This window comes from Orbicella franksi, chromosome 14 (genome assembly GCF_964199315.1).
Source record: "Orbicella franksi chromosome 14, jaOrbFran1.1, whole genome shotgun sequence".
Taxonomy (NCBI): Eukaryota; Metazoa; Cnidaria; class Anthozoa; order Scleractinia; family Merulinidae; genus Orbicella; species Orbicella franksi.
The window spans coordinates 20,320,910-20,339,134 of NC_138158.1; the positions used below are offsets into that span (position 1 = coordinate 20,320,910).

The following is an 18,225-nucleotide window of genomic DNA, read 5'->3' on the forward strand; positions in this document are numbered from 1 at the left end:
TATACAAGTTAGCCATCGTTAGATTGCTAAGGCGCTATAAGCAAGCTTAAGTTTATAGGTAAAAGATTTACAAATTTCATTTTGTGTCTTTTTAACATCAAATACAGTCCCAACTTATTGAATTAAAAAAACTACCGTATTGTTTAAGACAGACCCGTGCACACTCAGGCAAATAAGGAACACAATCATTATTAACTTTTTTTGAGTGCCAAGTTGAAGAAATTAGTACATGTAGTAGGCTTTGGATGTTTTAGTGTATCCTAAACAAGGAGTGACAAATGTACCCAGAAATTCATAGCTTTCAGAAAATTTTGATCCAATTTTAAATCTCATAATCATTTGTGATGTCATGAAAATATCTTGTTTTAGTGTTTCTTTCAGTCTTGGAGTCTGGAATCATTGAAGGCACAATCCTTCGATTATCTGACAAGGGACTTGACAATTTGCCCCAGGGGTGGGGGGGAGGGGAGACTCCCATATAAAAGGGACATGGGTGCGTGTCAGAATTTTGAAAAAAACACTTGAGAGATACCAAGATCCTGTTTTGTGGGTGTGCCTTGAAAGTTTTTCACCCCTGAGAGGAAGCAATTCTAAAACAACACAATACCTCCTATCATATTTTATTGTCTCAATAACCTGAAAGAAGCCCCTTCCAGGCGTTCAGTTAGTTGGGGAGCAGCATGCAAAAAAATAAAAAAATTGTGGTGATTCCTCTAGCCATGCTTTTTTTATTTTTATGTGCACCATTGTTCATGCTGTGCCCCCCGTGAGGAGGGGGGTCCTTAACAAAGTTTAACACGGGGACGCTCCGCCCCAAGGTCCAACCCCTTACTCTTTTATATACCATTTTGGCAGAAAAGGTACCCCTTTGTATACCTTTTATTGAAAAAAGGTACCCCTGTCACATACCTACTTTAGAACACTACACCTCCATTCTAAACCCTCACAACGTCTATTCAAAATATTTTAATTAAAGGCCCTTTTAAATACCTAAATGACTGATTTCCCTACCCTTTTATATACCTCAACTTGTGAAATCCCTACCCTTTTATATACCTGAAGCCTGAAAAACGTACCCCTTTCGGCAGAGCCTCCTCGTATAGGCCATTATAGGGAATACTCCCCCCCTCCCCACCGGGGGCTGTGCCCCACCTTACTGAACACCTGGAAATGGTTACCCTGAAAGGTACTGCAAAAGCTCCCGCTGTGGACCTTTTCAGGCTGAAAACCCTAAAAGGTACCAAAACCGCTTTTTAATTCCTAAAAGGTATGATGAGCACCCTGCCCTTTTTATATCGGAGTCCCTTTATAACAAGGACCTCAACAATTTGTGAGTTTATAATTTCATCATTTATCAACTCGCTTTACCCCAAGAATATGAAGAGGCACTCACATTAAAAAAAAAAAACATACATGCCCAATCTGATAAATCTAGAGGTTAAAACCCAACAAGCAATAATTGCATTTCGCCCTGCCAAACATCTGCATTCTGAGGACACCTGAACAAAAATTCATGCCAAAAAACAAACGAGCCGAAATGGCTCAAAATCCACCCATCACAGGTACCATTCAATGCCTCTAAAAATTAATGTTACAGTATTTTTAAATTTTTAAGGAAAACAACATCATCAATTTACAAACTTCAAGTTGCAAATAATTTATTCACAGGTGTTTTGTCTGTCATTATTTTGCTAAGGACGACACACAACATTTCTCCTGTAGCCACTTTAAAATTCGATCTAAGCCTGTCCCCTCGCGAAAACTGCATTCCAAAACTGTAATGTCTTGTCTAGCGTTGCCTAGAACCTCTCGAAGCCTCATTATAGCGCTAATTTCGCTCATACTCATACAGTCTGGAGAATCGATCTTGTTAAAAATCAGAAGAACCGCCATTTCTTGGGTTTGTTTTGAAGAGAGTACTTCCAACAACTGGATGCAGGCTGAAGCAATTTGAGTCTGGTTAGCCATGTCTATAACATACACCAAACAGGCTGCTTCTTTGAAGTAGTTATTCCAAATTGGTCCCATTGCTCCTCCAAGCTCTCTGAAAGTATATTTCTTTCTATGGTGTGTCAGTGTGACCAGATTGACGCCTATCGTTGGGACGGTAGAAGGTGCCTCACCAAGTTCTTGTTTTTGTTGGGCTTGAGCTAAATTCTGCTGTGCGGTCAGTGTTTTAAGCCTCTTCAGCATGACTGTCTTTCCTACCCCTTCTGGCCCCAAAACCAAGAGCTGTACCTCGGCCATCAAGACAACAAATAAGGATAAATCTGAAATCACAAAAAAAGGCCCACGGAGCAAAATGGCGGAAGCAAAATAAATTGTCGCATCGTATCGGGTAACTCGGAACACCTCGTCAGCCTCCGAATGTTTCCGAACGCGAAACGACTGTTTTGATCACGATATTCAATATGGCGGACGACATCGATGCTTTCAATCCCTTTGAGAACGAAAAGGGTGATGATGCAGGCGAAGGGGACACTGTTTTACCGCATGTAAGTTCTTTAAATTAGGAATTTTTTTACTGTTCACCATTAGCGAATGCGTAATTCGTCGTCGCCCACTTTGGCCTGCGTAAACAGCATTGATCGTGGAATCTTATCCTGTTTTGATCTCGTCTCGTTTTCTTGAACATTATACACCTTCCTAAAGCAAACAATTTTTTTCTTTTCTGCTAAACAGAAGTTCACTCTGAGAAAAATATCATACAGAAAAGATAGATGTTGCAGTTAGAGCTGCAATCATGTTAGCACAGTCACTAATGATTAAGTTAAGTTTAATTTAGCATTCAAGTGTTAGTAAAGACGCTTTTTAAAAGGAGTTACTAATCCATGTATATCGATGTCAATTCTACGAAGAATTAGGATCTTTTTCGTATTTGCTTTAAATACAGTGCAACAGTTTTAATGTAAGCTTAAATTAATAACATCAGTCATTCTAAATGTACGCAGATTAATTGGGCAATACCTAGTATTCCAGGGGTAATATCCTAGGGGTACTCATCAAGGGGTTTGTTGGGATCAGGGTGTCCTATGCATGGGTATGAGGTTCTCAAACTCTTACCCCACTCCATTTCCCCATGCCTGTTATTATAAGAGGGTGGCAAATGGGAGGGGGGGTACCAATCACTCATTTTGCTGAATTTTTCTATTAAATCATGCATCACAGAGAATTTTTTTACCAATTATGCATCACGTAAAAAGAAGTAAGTACATCGCCAATTTTACTTTCTCTACCAAAAAGCATCGTTAAAAGAGAACTCTGCTAAGTAACCACAAAAATACATTGGTGAATATTCCAAACATTTTCCCCCGAAAATAAAAGTGGTGACGCATATGGGAGACCGGAAGATTCAGTCTGTATCCACGAGTCTCGCGGATAATCTGGGAGAGTAAAAATAACATAGTGCAAGTGATGCGAACCTGGCAGGGTGGGATTTTTCCCTTTCCAGACCACTCTCAGCTATCTCTGCCCACCTGTTTTTTTCCTCCCCCTATAACACAATGTGAGTAACGTAAGGTAAGGTAAAATCTTTATTTAGATACGGTATTTCCTTCAGGACTTTACAATATTGACTTAAATTAGTCTAACTACCTAACTAATAAATCACTAATAACTACTACAATAAGCGAAATGATAGAAAACCTGCTTTACAAGGAAGCCGTGTATAAAAGCAAAATAAAACTTACATAAGACTACCATCAAAATCATAATTCTTCAACTTAGATTTCAATTCATCAAGAGAGGGTGACTGACAAATATCCAAGAGTAAACTATTTCACAGTACAGCTCTGCTGTAGGACAGACTTCTTTTACAATAATTAGTGCAGGACTGTGGAATGGCAAGTGAACAGTCACTATCTCTTAAGTTATAGGTTAAGGTATCGGAATGGAAGACGAAGTGCGAACTAAGATAGTCCGGAACCATATTATTTACAATCTTATACATCATTATTGATTTATCAACAAGGTGTTCACGGTCCAGTTTAACCCAGTTTACCATTCGCAACAATTCACCAGTACTACGATTGTTCCGTCACTCTGGGGTTCCACAGGGAACGATTCTTGGGCCCCTTCTATTTCTGTTATGTGTAAATGATCTGCCTAATTGTCTCCAGCATTCTCAACCAAGGATGTACGCTGATGATTCTAGTATTACTTTTGCTGGTAGTGATGTTGACGAAATGAATAATGGTATTAATATTGATTTGGAGAGAATTCGTGTGTGGCTTGCAGGTGACAAACTAACTTTAGCCAACAAACTAACTTTAAACAAGTCGCCCTTGATTTTGAGATCGGACAAAAATCGTGACTGCAAAATCAATGAGGTAAACAGAATTGTAAACCGCTTTGCCAAGCAATACGCATGAAGAATGATTTCTCACTCTAACATCAAGAGAGAGCACCTCAACGCTATTGGACTGCATTTGAACATGCAAGGTTCAAAGCTATTAGTTAAAAATCTTGTTTCTCATATAAAAAAACCATGACAAGCAACTTGCGCAGATCTTGAAGGCTTTCCTTCAAACCCCTCTTCACATACTCATTCTGCCCCTCGTAATAGGTTTTCTTTAAATTCTCAAACATTGATTCCTAACAAATGTGGCTTTAAAATGGCGTGCTTAAACATCACTAGTCTTCTGAGACACATTGATGAGCTTCGCATCATTTTTCATAGTAAATGCCTTGATTTGTTGGCAATCAATGGAACTCAATTACATGGTATTATTGCCGATAATGAGGTCAGTGTTGATGGTTATGATATCGTTTGCCGCAACTGACCGCTAAACGGCAGAAATGGAGGTGGGGTTTGCTTTTATATCCACTCTAATATTAATTATGATGTTCGCAAGGACCTCATATTTGATCAACTGGAAAGCCTTTCTATCAAAATTAGTAAACCAAGAAGCTACATGGTACAGACCTCCTAATTCACCTTTTGAATTATTCTCCAATTTTGAATCTTGTTGGGAAGCTAGATGCTGAAGGGAAAGAGTCCTGTCGGGGACTCAGAATTTTTTCTTTGTCCCACGCTCGTGTCATGTTGATTAATTCACCTTCACATTTCATTAGCGAGCTTAAAATTCACCATCTTTACTAACTTATCACTACTCACAGTGACTTTGATAGTGTTGATCCTAGCAGTATGCAGGACACCTGTCATATATGAACTCAGTTAAATGACCTTGCTCTCCATGAGTTCTCGTAGCTCAGTGGGTAGAGCGCCCGCCTGGTGTTCGGGAGGTCATGTGTTCGATTCCTGTTGGGGACTCAGAATTTTTTCTTTGTCCCATGCTCGTGTCATGTTGATTAATTCACCTTCACATTTCATTACCAAGCTTAAAATTCACCATCTTTATTAACTTATCACTACTCACAATGACTTCGATAGTGTTGATCCTAGCAGTATGCAGGACACCTGTCATATATGAACTCAGTTAAATGACCTTGCTCTCCATGAGTTCTCGTGGCTCAGTGGATAGAGCGCCCGCCTGGTGTTCGGGAGGTCATGGGTTCGATTCCTGTCGGGGACTCAGAATTTTTTCTTTGTCCCACGCTTGTGTCATGTTGATTAATTCACCTTCACAGTATTACCTTATGGGTGACCTTAATTGTCAGTAATAATTATGCTCCTGTCATCTCTGAATAATGTAAATACCCAGGCGCTACTAAACATCACTGATATTTACAATCTAAAACAACTTATTAACGAACCTACAAGAGAAACACCTGTGAGTACAACTTTAATTGATGTCATTTTTGCTAGTCACCCGGACAATGTATCTTGCTCTGGAGTATCTCATGTTGGAATCAGTGGCCATAGTCTGATTCATGTTTTTTCTAACATTTCATTGCCATCCACCGTCAAGGGATCTAGTACTGTTTCGTATAGGCAATTTAAAAATTTCGATCGTAATAGGTTTCGTTCGGACATCTTGGCTCAACCATGGGCTGATCTCATGGGAATAGATAACCCCAATGAAATGTGGTTAAAATGGAGATCTTTGTTCTTAGAAGTGTGTGATCTACGTGCTCCACTCTGCACTAAACATGTGCGTGCCTCTAAAAGTTCATGGATTACCTCTGAGCTTAAGAATTTGATGTATCGGAGAGATTGTCTCAAAATAATGGCTTTGCGGACAGGCAATCCAAGTAATTGGAGTAATTTTAAGACGTTGCATAATGAAGTGAACAATGCTGTCAAAAATGTAAAAAAGTCCTACTATTATAAAACCTATGAAACTTACAATGGAAATTCCCGCAAGACATGGACAACTATCAACGAGGTGACACACCGCAAATCGCATAAAGCTGCAATCAATGACCCTGTGCTCAATGGAGCGAGAATAAAATAACTAATTCAACTGAAATCGCAGAAGGTTTTAATGACTTTTTCACAGAAATTGGTCCTGAACTGTCCAGGGATATAGAAGAAGTGGGCACCTCCTTCGATGAATTTGTTAACCAAAGCAGCAGTTGTTTTAGTTTCCAGCTTGTAACTTAATTGCATGTTTTGTACCACCTAAATAAATTATGCAAGAGAAAGGCAACAGGTCTTGATTCTGTGTCAGCCAGATTGCTAAGAGAATATCCAGATTTAATCTCCGGGCTCCTCGCTCTGATATTCAATCAATTGATCGACACTGGTATTTTTCCTGAAGAATGGAAGAGTGCAAGAATCATGCCCGAAAGTTAGAAGTAGGAGTGATCCTTCTAATTATGGACCTATATCAATTATCCCAGTTGTGGCCAAGGTGTTTGAGCGGATTATTTATGATCAGTTGTATCACTGTCTAAACGAAAACAATCTTCTCACTAGACACCAATCTGGTTTTTCCTCGCTTCATTCTACAGTTACTGCTTTGATTGAAGCGACTGATAACTGGTCTTTAAACATCAGTCGTGGCTTTATTAATGCCGTTGAATTTTTAGATCTTGAGGAAGCCTTCCATACTGTGGACCATACTATTCTTCTTTCGAAATTACAAGCTTATGGTATTCAGGGTTCCACAAACCAATGGTTCTGCTCTTATTTAAAGAACTGAACCCAAACGTGCTATTGGGGTATTAGGGTATTAGGGTATGAGGGTATGAGGGTATTGGGGTATGACGGTATTGGGGTATTAGGGTATTGGGGTATTGGGGTATTAAAGTATTGCTGGATTGCTGGATTGGTGTATTGGGGTATTAGGGTTTTAGGATATTGGGATATTAGAGTATTAAAGTATTGGTGGATTAGTGTATTAAGGTATTAGGGTATTAGGGTATTAGGGTATTAGGGTATTGGGGTATTAGGGTATTAAGGTATTAAGGTGTTAAGGTATTAGGGTATTTGGGTATTAGGGTATTAGGGTATTGGGGTATTAGGGTATTAAAGTATTGGTAGATTGGTGGATTGCTGTATTATGATATTAGGGTAGTAGGGTATTAGGCCATTTGGGTGTTGTGGTATTAGGGTATTATAGTATTGTCGGATTGGTGAATTAGGGTTTTAGGGTATTAGGGTATTAGGGTATTAGGGTATTGGGGTATGAGGGTTTCAGGGTATTGGGGTATTAGGGTATTAAAGTATTGGTAGATTGGTGGATTGGTTTATTAGGGTATGAGGGTTTTAGGATATTGGGGTATTAGGGTATCAGAGTATTAAGGTATTAGTGTATTGGGGACCTCCCATGGGGGGTGTTGGTTTCAACCCTCTTGCCCATCCCTCTGGAGAGAAATTTTTCTTTTGGTTTCAGAGCACACTGTGAGGAGAAGACAGGAAAATCTCTTGTTTATTTAATTATGAATATGTAAAGTGTCTTTGCTAATGTGATCAGCGTGTTCTTGTTTTATGTTTCCATCATCAGAGTCATAGATATAGGTCTTTTAGAAAGCTCAATCTTACTGAGAGTTGTCTAACATTATATTATAGAGTTTTCAAGGAGCAGATCATTTAGATGATACCATTGATCTGGATTCATCTGCAGTGGAGAAAGAAACCCCATTTTTGGAGTCCTTTAAGTCTGGAGGATATGACGGCTTTGCTCAAGTGAAGGATTTACATGTGTCCGTTGATGATCCAGAGAAGCATGTGGGGGGATATGTTAGTTACAATGTCACAACTAAGGTAGGTATTTACTTGTTATGTGACATTAAGTGGTATAGGTAAGGGCTATTTTTTAATGTACCACAGTGAATCAGTCAGTCAGTCAGTCAGTCAGTTGTTAGTCGTCACTCTGTCAGTAAGTCAGACAGTCAGTCAGTCAGTCAGCCAGCTGGCCAGCCGGTGGGTTGATTGGTCGGTAGGTGGGTCGACTTGCTAGTCTACAGAACAAAACAAGCAGTCAGTCAATCAGTCACCTCTTCAGTTGGATAGATCTGGACTTGTAAGAGTTATGAAGTTAGTGCTAAAATACAAAAATCTCTCTGATTTAGAAAATTTTTTGCAGAGGAATCACACTGGAATGAAAATCGTTGGGTGTAAAGTTTTAAAGCTTACTTGGTATAATTTAATTTGATGTCGTATTTAAGGTAGCAAGAAATATTCAGACATGCTACATGTTTAAAACTGGTTGTAGCCCTGTGGTTTCATGGTAACCTTGACTTGAAAAGACATTTTGGAGAGCAGAAGGCTTCACAGCATCAGAAATTATGGGTGCTTTCCATTTTGCCAGACCGACTTGTCAGAGACTAGGGGTACTAACCAAGGAAAAATGGAACAACTTTTACCAATCAAACCAGGCCAACCGAGATCTTACCATTTTTTATTCATGTTTCTCAATCCCCCACACAACAGAAATCTACTGAAGAGAAGTTGGGTAACAAATTGAGTCATCAAAATGGAATAAAATATTGCAAACTTTGGTCTGACTGGTCAGTGGATCTAAGTGGACCACTTCTATAGGTGCCCCCAAATATTCCATTTGGACCAAACCTAAACGGACATTTTCCATTTGACTTCTGAAATTCTGAAATTTTAGGTATAATAGAAAGCACTCTGTGGTTCTTGTAAAGGCCCTTTGAAGCTGGGGTCACGTGACTAAATTTTTCCTAGAAAACTTTTATATTATGGGCTATAACTTAAAGAATGCCAGAAATGGAAAGAGTGCATCAAAAATACCATAATGGCCAAGTTTGAGGCCCCAGGAATTAAAGAGTAAGTTTATACGACAGTTTAAATTTTCGGAAAATTTAGAGGATTTGTATGGAAAATGTTGCTGGAGAGCAAGGCCTTGCTCTTCATCAACTTTTTCCATACAAATCTTCTTATTTTTTCTAAAATTCAGACCTTCAAAAAATCTCATTTGTTAATGATGGGGGTCTCAAACTTGGCCATTTTGATATTTTCAACATGCTTTTTCCATTTCTGGCATTTGTTAACTTACAGCCCATAATTTTATGAAAAATAGGTCACGTGATGGCTTAGCTGCAAAGGGCCTATTCCTCTGTGACACACAGTTTTCTTGTCCTAGACTACAAGAGGACAATTTGATCATCCAGAATACAGTGTTAGAAGAAGATACCAAGACTTCCTTTGGCTTAGACACAGATTAGAAGAGACTTACCCCACACACATCATTCCTGTAAGTACTGACTCAATGTTGTTTGTCAAGAGATAATCCAGGGGGTACTCCAAGAAAAATTGGGGGGTGTGCCCACTTCCCAAAACTCTTACCCTATTTATGACTAAAATCTGTGATTTTCCCTACCCTATTTATCACCTGACCAAAAATTTGATATCCTATGTATGACTTGATCCTGAATCAATACCCTATTTTAGACCTGCCTTATATTTAGTTTCTTAGTTCAGACTGATGTTAAAGGCATCGTGAAGGGCTTTTGTTGATGCGTCTTATCAGAAATGATGAAAAAGTAACTTCTTCTTAAAAACATATCCAGTTCAAGACTAGAGTTCAAGAACCATTCCCGATTTATGACCAAAATGGCTAAAATGAACACTCTATGACCAAAACAGCTGAAAACCATACCCTTTGGGGCCGCACATACCTATATAGCCCAGACAAGGGAGTACACCCCGGGAGTACACCCCGGGAGTACCCCCCTGGGGAGATGATGAAGGGTAAGAGAGCATCTCCTTCATATAGACCTCTTTCACATCCATGGTTCTTCATTGCACCCCTTGCACCCTCCCACTAGATCCGCCCATATCGCTACTAAATATATTTTGTTTCCCTTTAGCCACTGCCAGAGAAGCACACGTTTACAAAGCACTTTGATCGATTTTCCGTGGAATTCTTGAAGTCACGTCAAATTGCACTCAACAAATTTGTCAGTAGAATAGCAGACCATCCAGTGATGTCTTTTAATGACAATTTCCATGTCTTTCTTACTGCCAAGACATGGGTAAGTTTTGTTAATTAAATAAAATAAATATATAAATCACTTTATTTAAGTGTCAAAGCTTTTAGCACTACTGCACCAATTGAGGACACTGAAATGAGTAAACAACTATTGTAAATTGAACAGAAACTTCTTAAAAATCCCAGCTGGTGGGAGACTGACCAGTTGGCTATTAACAAAGCATGGAGGAGTTGAATTTGGAACCAACAAACACAAATCCATCCAGGGGCAGGGAGGACGATTTGAACATGGGACCTCCGAATTACAAATCCAGCACCCTAACCACCAGGGCACTCTGCCTCCTCTTTAAAGTATAGATATGAATGACTGGTAATACTGAAAAGACAAGTAGTGTAGATTAGTAATTAAAATTGAATTTTCCTCGTACAACTTGCAGGCCTGGGGTAGATTCAGATTTTAATAAAGGGGGGATTGGTAAATATGAGTTCTGAAGATGCAGTAACCCTCCTACAGGATTCTGGAAGCGAGAATCTAGAAAACAAGGGTAAAAAACAAGGGGAAAGGGAGAAGAAGGGCTCGAAAAAGTGCCATCTAGTCATCTTGAACAAGTAGATTTTCCTGCAGGGCAAGTAACGTTTTATTCTCACTTGCCCGCCTGGCAAGGGCCTAGGCAAGTCGTCTGCCAACCTATTAAGAGAAAATGTGAACTAAAACTTACCTAGGGCAAGCAAAATCTGAGATCTGCTTGTCCAAAGGGCAAGCTGGAATTAAATTTTTTTTACGACCTTGGGAGCATTTTAACCTTGACCTTCCTATTGGATCTTGGATTGACTTGGCCTCTATTACATATCAGAAAACTCAAACATGTGTGTTATTTTCACTCACTGAGTGTTTTGTCTGTTATTTGTTTTCATTTCTCCACTGAACTTTAGGAGCTAACTTCCGTTAAGAAACAGAGCCCAGGTTTAATGAGCAGGATGAGTGACTCTATGCGGAACATGGCATCTTCATGGATGCTGAAAAGCAGAGAGCCTGAATTTCAAGAAATGGCTGAATATACTAAGACTTTTAGGGAAAAGATGTTGGCTTTAGAGGCTATTTCTGACAAAATAGCAAAGGATAGATTTGGTGAGTATGCTGTAATGCTAGCATGTGAATTTCACAATAGTTGTGTGAAATCCTTGGTAGATTTGCTCACCTAGACCTGAACACAGTTCAGGCAAACATTTTCAAAATGGGCCAAATATGTTTACGTGAACAATTTTTAGTACTCTATGTGTGAAGGCATGGTGGCTTCATGGTCAATGCACTTGCCTCTGGATCGAGCGGTCCAGGGTCAAGCCCTGGTTGAGGACATAGTGTTGTGTTCTTGGGCAAGACACTTAACTCTCACAGTGCCTCTCTCTGGAGTCCACCCAACCCTGTGATGGACTAACATTCCATCCAGTGGGAGAGTAGAAATACTCCTAATTGCTTTATGCTACAGAAACCGTAGATAAAGTCTGGCTTGATGGATCACTGAATGCAGGCTTTTTACTTCCTCCATTTCTGGACAAGTCCGGGATTTACAGTGATATTAATACCTGTTGCAATTATTTCAGATCTTCTTGAAGTGTACAAAGAGTACATACCGATCTTCAACCTGTGGGCAGATGCTGAGTCCAAGCTTGCTGATCCATTACATGCCATGGCGAATGCTTTTGACAAGAACAGCTCTGCTCTTAAAACACTGGTGAGGGTTTTCTCTAAGTGGGCGCTTTACCACAGAATGACAAAGTACTAAGCTAATAGATGATGTGACAAAATGCACTGTTCAGTTATATAAACATGCAGGGATTTTTATCATCACAAGGGAAATTATACACTATGCAGAGAGGCACAATTTGCCTCTGAGTTCTCATATTTTTTTAGTGTTCCTAAAAATTGGCAGTCTCATGCTTCTATAACTCAAGAAGAAAGTATCCCATTTTGCCTCTAATCATACTCGTGATTAAATAACCAGACCCGTTAATCAACTTTCAACTTCAATTTTCTTTATTACGCACTATTTACATAGTTAACATTACTTAGTACCGATAACAATAAAATTAAAGAGAGATATTTATTGCAGATGGTTAGGGAAAAGACTAATTTTGAAAATACATTACAGAAAAAAATATATATATTGCATAGCCTACAAGTGTCTATTACCAGTATTAACTATTTGTAACGTATTTAAGAGATGCTGCTTACACTTCGTCTTAAAGGAATTGTAGGATTATAGAAGGAAGTGGACTCCGCTCGGTCCTATGTCCACTATTAATAATAACATAAATATTATACGCTGTTAATTAAAGATTACTTTTTAACCAATAAATTTGTTTGTTTGCAGTTAAAAGCACAAGATCCAAGATTTATGGAGCCCATTCATGAGTATGTGCTGTACACGGATGCTATAAAGGTATGCACTCAAAACTCAGTATCACTTACAGAGCTTTTTTAGCATCAACGGTTTACTCTAAGATTGACTACTAACTTCATCTTAACTGTTTTGTACGCACAGAGCACCCTTAAACATCGGGACACCATTCACATGGAGTATGAAGTAACTTTAGAGGAGCTTTCCAGAAAAAAGACTGAAAAAGAAGAGGTACGAAGTCGAAGAAATAAGTCTTGTCCCTTTACTATGCCTTAGATCGCAACAGTAATGGTTGGGAGGTTGGGAGAGGTGGCGTTACTTGGTATCATTGACCCATTATAGTATTCTATTTGTCCCAGCATTTTCCCTTGTGACACCGCTTTGCATTTACAGTCGAGCCTGCAGCAACGACCGCCTCTTAACATAGGCCACTTCTTTCGGTCTCGGTGGACGGTCCATACATTCACTTTTAATTTAACCTCTCTACAACGGTCACTTCTCCACAACCGCAACAGCTATTAAAATGCATCCCAACTGCCAAAATAACCTCTCGAAAAGTTAACCAAAGATTGACAAATGGTGTACAAACTACAACCTATTTTGTATTGTGAAAGGTCAGGAAACTTGATCTGTACCACGCATGGTTGGGTTCTGTTTGGTTTCAGTTTTATTGATATATTTTGACTGTGTTACGTATTTGAATGCTACAATAAGCATTTTTTTTGAAAAATCGAAATGTTACATCTCTACCTTCCCATAATGGCCACCTTTCCAACAGCCAGTTCCCTCTCTCCCCAATGGGGAAATGATTTAGCTTCTATGGATGTGAATCTCACTGGGTTAGGGAAAGTGGGTGATACCTTCGGTTGTGCGTTTATTTACGATAATTTTAGAAATAAGCTATATTGGCACTTAGTATTCGATTTCACAGGAAAAAATATCCTGAACTTAGCGTTGACTCTGTCGTGGTCAGGAAAATGCCAGGGGATCTTATTTTTTAAGGTCCTACAAATGTATTTTATTGCGTGTTCTTGATAGCGACCATCTTATTTAATGGCCATTGAAAATGCACTAATTGATGTGTAAATTGGCTAATTTTAAATTTATTCGTCTTATTGTGGTCAGGGAAATTGTTTTCTGGTCTTATGACCTGAGATAGGGCTGCAAATTGTTAGATTACATTAAAAGCGAAAAATCTATTCAAAGGGTCACAGCAATGTTAGTGAATATGAGAAGTAAAATCAGGTTTTAGAAAAGCTTTGAAAATTTCTATGATCTTGCCCATTATGATGGTGTGTTAATTATTATTATTATCTTTTTTTTTTTTCAGCTGGAGAAAGGAACTGGAGCCGGTCGTGGTTTTGGATTTTTCAATAAAGACCCAGAACAAGCCAAGCAAGACAAGCGGGGAAGAGTTGATTCAAATATTGAAGAGGTTAGCAAAAGCCCGTGGGGCGGTGACTCCCAGTTGAAAAGATCGGGGATGCTCGTAGTATCCCTTAGGGATAGAAATCAAGGATTCTGGATTCACTTAGAGTGTTCATGACAAAACGCCAGTAGATTTAGCTGCCAAAGTATCTTTTAGGGTGCTATCGAAGAAATAATAATTAAAAAACGCGCTTATTTCCGTTTTAAAGTTCGATTTCCTTCGGTCGTCTACTAGCACGGGCTCCTTTCCTGAACAGTGGCTGGTAATCAACCGTATTCCGTTTCAAGTGATATCTTTTAAGGTGTTATTCAAATTTTCCGACGGGCATCCCCGACCTTTTCATATGAGACGCTCCTCCCCCCCCCCCCCCCCCGGGTTAGGTCCCGTCCACACTAATACGTCACAAAATCAGAGCCTTGTTTTGAACGCTCTTCAAACCGGAGGAATTTGAAAACGTCGGCTTTGCGTTTCAATGTGGACGGAAAACATTTTGAAAACGGAGCTTTACGAAAACGATTTTCATGCGATGTCCCTGACCGAGTTTTGCCCAAACACAAATCCAAATTGACCGATATTGTTGCGTTTTCAAATTTCACCGGCGTAGTGTGAACAGGGCCTCAGATGTTTGATAAACAAGCCAAAAAATTCCACCCGTGATGACGTATCACTACAAGCGTCTTTGATTGGTGGTTTCTAGCGCGCGAAAAATTCAGAAATCAACCAACACCCACTCAGAGGCACTGTACTGATCTCAACCTCGTTCCCAGGGCCTTTTCCCTGCCCCTGGAAACGAGGTTGCACTGATCTCTGAAGAGCTACGTTTTTTCGGGCCCAGTCTCCAGTCGCTCGAGCGAGCGGCCTGTCCCCACTGTTATTAATTCAAGTCTTCTTGAATTTATTATGTTGGTGCTAGCTTTCAAAACTTGCCGAGCAAGGCAGTGATCGACTGGAGTGTGCAAACGTTGATCTGAAAGCAGACATTGAACGATGGCACAAAAACAAGAGAACAGACTTTAGGGAGCTCTTTGAAGAGTACTCGGAAAGACATGTTACTTACTATGAAGAGGTGAATCTTATTTGATTATTATAAGTTATAAAAATAAATTATTATAACTTATAAATGTAAATTGTCATAAATTATAAATATAAATTATCATAAATTATAAATATAAATTATTATAAATATCAATTTTTATAAATTGTAAATATCAATTATTATTTATTGTAGTATCAATCACTATGAATTACAGTCGAACCTCCGGTTGCGACCATCTCTCCTCAGCGACCAGTTTTCCAAAACACAAAAAGTTTCCCAGTCAAATCACTATATTTGGAACCTCTTGTAAGCGACCACCTCTCGTAAGCGACCGGGACCACTTTTAAGCTAAATATTTGAAATTTTCTTTTGTTTTTAACCCCCCTTAAGCGACCACGTGGCAGATAATAGAGTGGAAATTAGATAATAAGGTGTTGTAAGATTATGGCATTCCTGGTTAGTACAAGAGACGGAAATTTCTCAATGGGAAGAACCGGATTTTTTCTCGAAGTATACTCAAAATTCTCGCAATTGATTTTTCTTTAGTTACCATATGCTAATGAGGGAAAATTTTAATCCAATATGTGGTTTAAGCTCTCGTAGGCGACCACCTCCTGTAGGCGACAACCTAGGTTTGACAATTTGGGTGTTCGCTTACGGGAGGTTCGAGAGTATTATAAATTATATGATCTTAATGTATTTTATTTTCGATCGACACGCAAAAAAAATGTTTTTGACGCAATCTGTCCCGTGGATGTGTTCTTAGCGTAGAAATTTCACTAATTTCAACCTCAAGGTTCTAAAAAAATAGATGCTTTAAATGATAAGACAAAAAGAGTGTAAAGCAAGGAGGATCGGCGAGTGGTGCGAGCTAAGCTAACGAATGTGTTCTATGTGCATGATCTATTTTCCTGTGGTAACGTTGTGTTGATTGGCAGTTTTTTTTGTGTGTGTTCTATCTTGAAAAATCATCGCTTTCAGTTCGTTGGTTGATTAGCTTTTTCAGATCACCTCAAACGCGGAAACCTAGCGCTTTAGCCAGAACAAAATTATGACTAAGGCAATGTCCATGATTTAATTATTTTCCTGTATTTAGCAGTGTTCTACTTTCCCCCTTCAACAAGAAAAACAACAAAAACGAAAACAAGTGACTGAGGCAAGGGCTTCTGTTTACCTCGTACTGATAGCCGGAAATGTCAGTCATCTTTCGCCCTCAGTCTCTCGCCCGGGGATTAAGCTGAGGGCGGGAGATGAATGGCATTTCAGGCTATCATACTGACTACTAGCCTCCTCTGCAGACGCTCTTTGGGCTCGTCACGCAATCTTCCTTCCCTTCGTGGGGGAGGAAGATTGCGTGACGAGCCCAAAGACTACGGCCCTGACATCAAATTCGGATGTTTTCAAAGTTCTTCCACTTCTTATGTTTTTCTTTTCCCGTTTCATTAGCTTAGTTTCTGGTAATTGCATGTCTAATTTACCAGGTTTTTCTCCAACCCAAAGCGTGAGAAAAAAATACAAGGAATTGATTTTGAAATAACTTTTTTTATTATTTCCTTTTTCTGTAGTGTTTGGCCGCTTGGCAGGAAGCGTTAAAAATTGTATCAGGAGATAAACCAGACGAAGATGTGGAGTAGTGTTTAGAATTTAAGAATTACAAATCAAATGAACAGTACAAAAGAAAACAGCATTGAAATTTGGTTGCTGTCACAGATGGACTGGAACGGGCTTGCAGTCGAGGCTCGTGCGGGGAGCAAGGTTTCTTGTTATTTGCATCAAAGGAGCTACGTCACGGCTTGCGCATCTTGACAAGTTGAGCCTAAATTTTTCAAGTTCGTTGTTTGTAATCCGTGTCAATCTTCTCCATCTTGAACCATCCTTGTTCCTTTGTGGTTTATTGTTATCTCTTTGGTGTTTTTCTATGTTAGTAAACTATTATCTTCAGGTTTCTTTCAATTTAAAGATAATTTTGTACGTGGCCAAAATAACTCAAAATGCCGTGACCGAGTTCCTTTAAAGATTCCCCACTCGAGTTTTTGTGAAAGCTAGTTTAGGTTGCCCTGTAATGACACTTGCAATTGCAAGAAAAGGGATGAAGATGTTTTTCTGTTACTGTTTAGTATTCTCAGTGCGAACTTGCTGTTAAAGTAGTGATTTTTTAATTGTCCTGATTTTGGTTTAGGGAAGGGTTTCTGAGTTAGTGAGCACCTCAAGCCATAAGATTGTAATACCAATACTGGGCCGGGTTGTTCGAAAGCCGGTTAACGCTAACCCAGGATTAAAATTTAACCGAAGTAACAATTTTTGTTCTATAAAAATGTTATTCACTGCTTAAGTTTTGTGTAGTTTGAGATTACTCAAGCTCAAAACTGTAGGTCAAACAATATAAACTGAAAACCTCACCGAAAAGTTACAAAATTGAAATCAGAATTCTCGCAAATGCTGGGTTAGCTTAATCGGGCTTTGAACAACCCGGCCCAGAACACCAAGATCGATTAAGCCTGAGAACTACTTTTAGCATTCATCAATTTTAGCAGAAATTGGTACTTTTCGCATAAACGAAAGCGTACGTTGGAATTTTGATTCACTGAAGCGGGTAAGGGTCTGACGTTCATCGGGAAAATATTTGTCCCCGAAATGATAACTTTTTCTTTTCGCGAATTTTGATCGGAAAAATATTTTGTTGGAAGTAAGCACCATTCTCAATATAATAGATAAGAAAGTCTGAGTAAATCAATGGAGAAAAATTATTATTTGCGTACTAAACTTCAAACAAGCGAAGTGTTTTACACACCTCGTGTTCAAATTAATATAGAGCAGTTCTATTTTTCTTGTGTATAAATTAAACTATTTCAGTGGTGAATTTGACAAGTTTCTCCGTTTCTTATCATTTATGAGAATTTTAATGAATAGGTAATTAATTTTATTGACAACTCGTCAAATAAACAAGAAGTGGTAGTCATATATATAGGTTGTGAATAAAAATGTCTCCTTAAATCGTTTCAGGGTAACTAGAGTCTCTTTATCCTAGCTTTGTTTTCTTAGGCAGCGTCCACGCTA

General features: G+C 39.0%; 2 protein-coding genes across 2 annotated transcripts; one reads left to right on the top strand and one right to left on the bottom strand.

Annotated features, from left to right (window-relative positions):
• Positions 1–466: 466 nt before the first annotated feature.
• On the bottom strand, positions 467–2,248 carry LOC145468900 (ADP-ribosylation factor-like protein 16). The gene has a single exon (XM_081452612.1). It carries the CDS (start codon positions 2,245–2,247, stop codon positions 1,684–1,686), a length of 564 nt encoding a protein of 187 aa, XP_081308738.1. The 5' UTR covers position 2,248; the 3' UTR covers positions 467–1,683.
• An 84-nt stretch (positions 2,249–2,332) lies between these two features.
• On the top strand, positions 2,333–18,165 carry LOC145468889 (sorting nexin-7-like). The gene is made up of 11 exons (XM_081452600.1): positions 2,333–2,495; positions 7,916–8,110; positions 9,456–9,566; positions 10,183–10,347; positions 11,238–11,433; positions 11,907–12,037; positions 12,677–12,745; positions 12,848–12,934; positions 14,034–14,138; positions 15,046–15,198; positions 16,734–18,165. Exons 1-11 carry the CDS (start codon positions 2,412–2,414, stop codon positions 16,800–16,802), a joined length of 1,365 nt encoding a protein of 454 aa, XP_081308726.1. The 5' UTR covers positions 2,333–2,411; the 3' UTR covers positions 16,803–18,165.
• Positions 18,166–18,225: the final 60 nt, after the last annotated feature.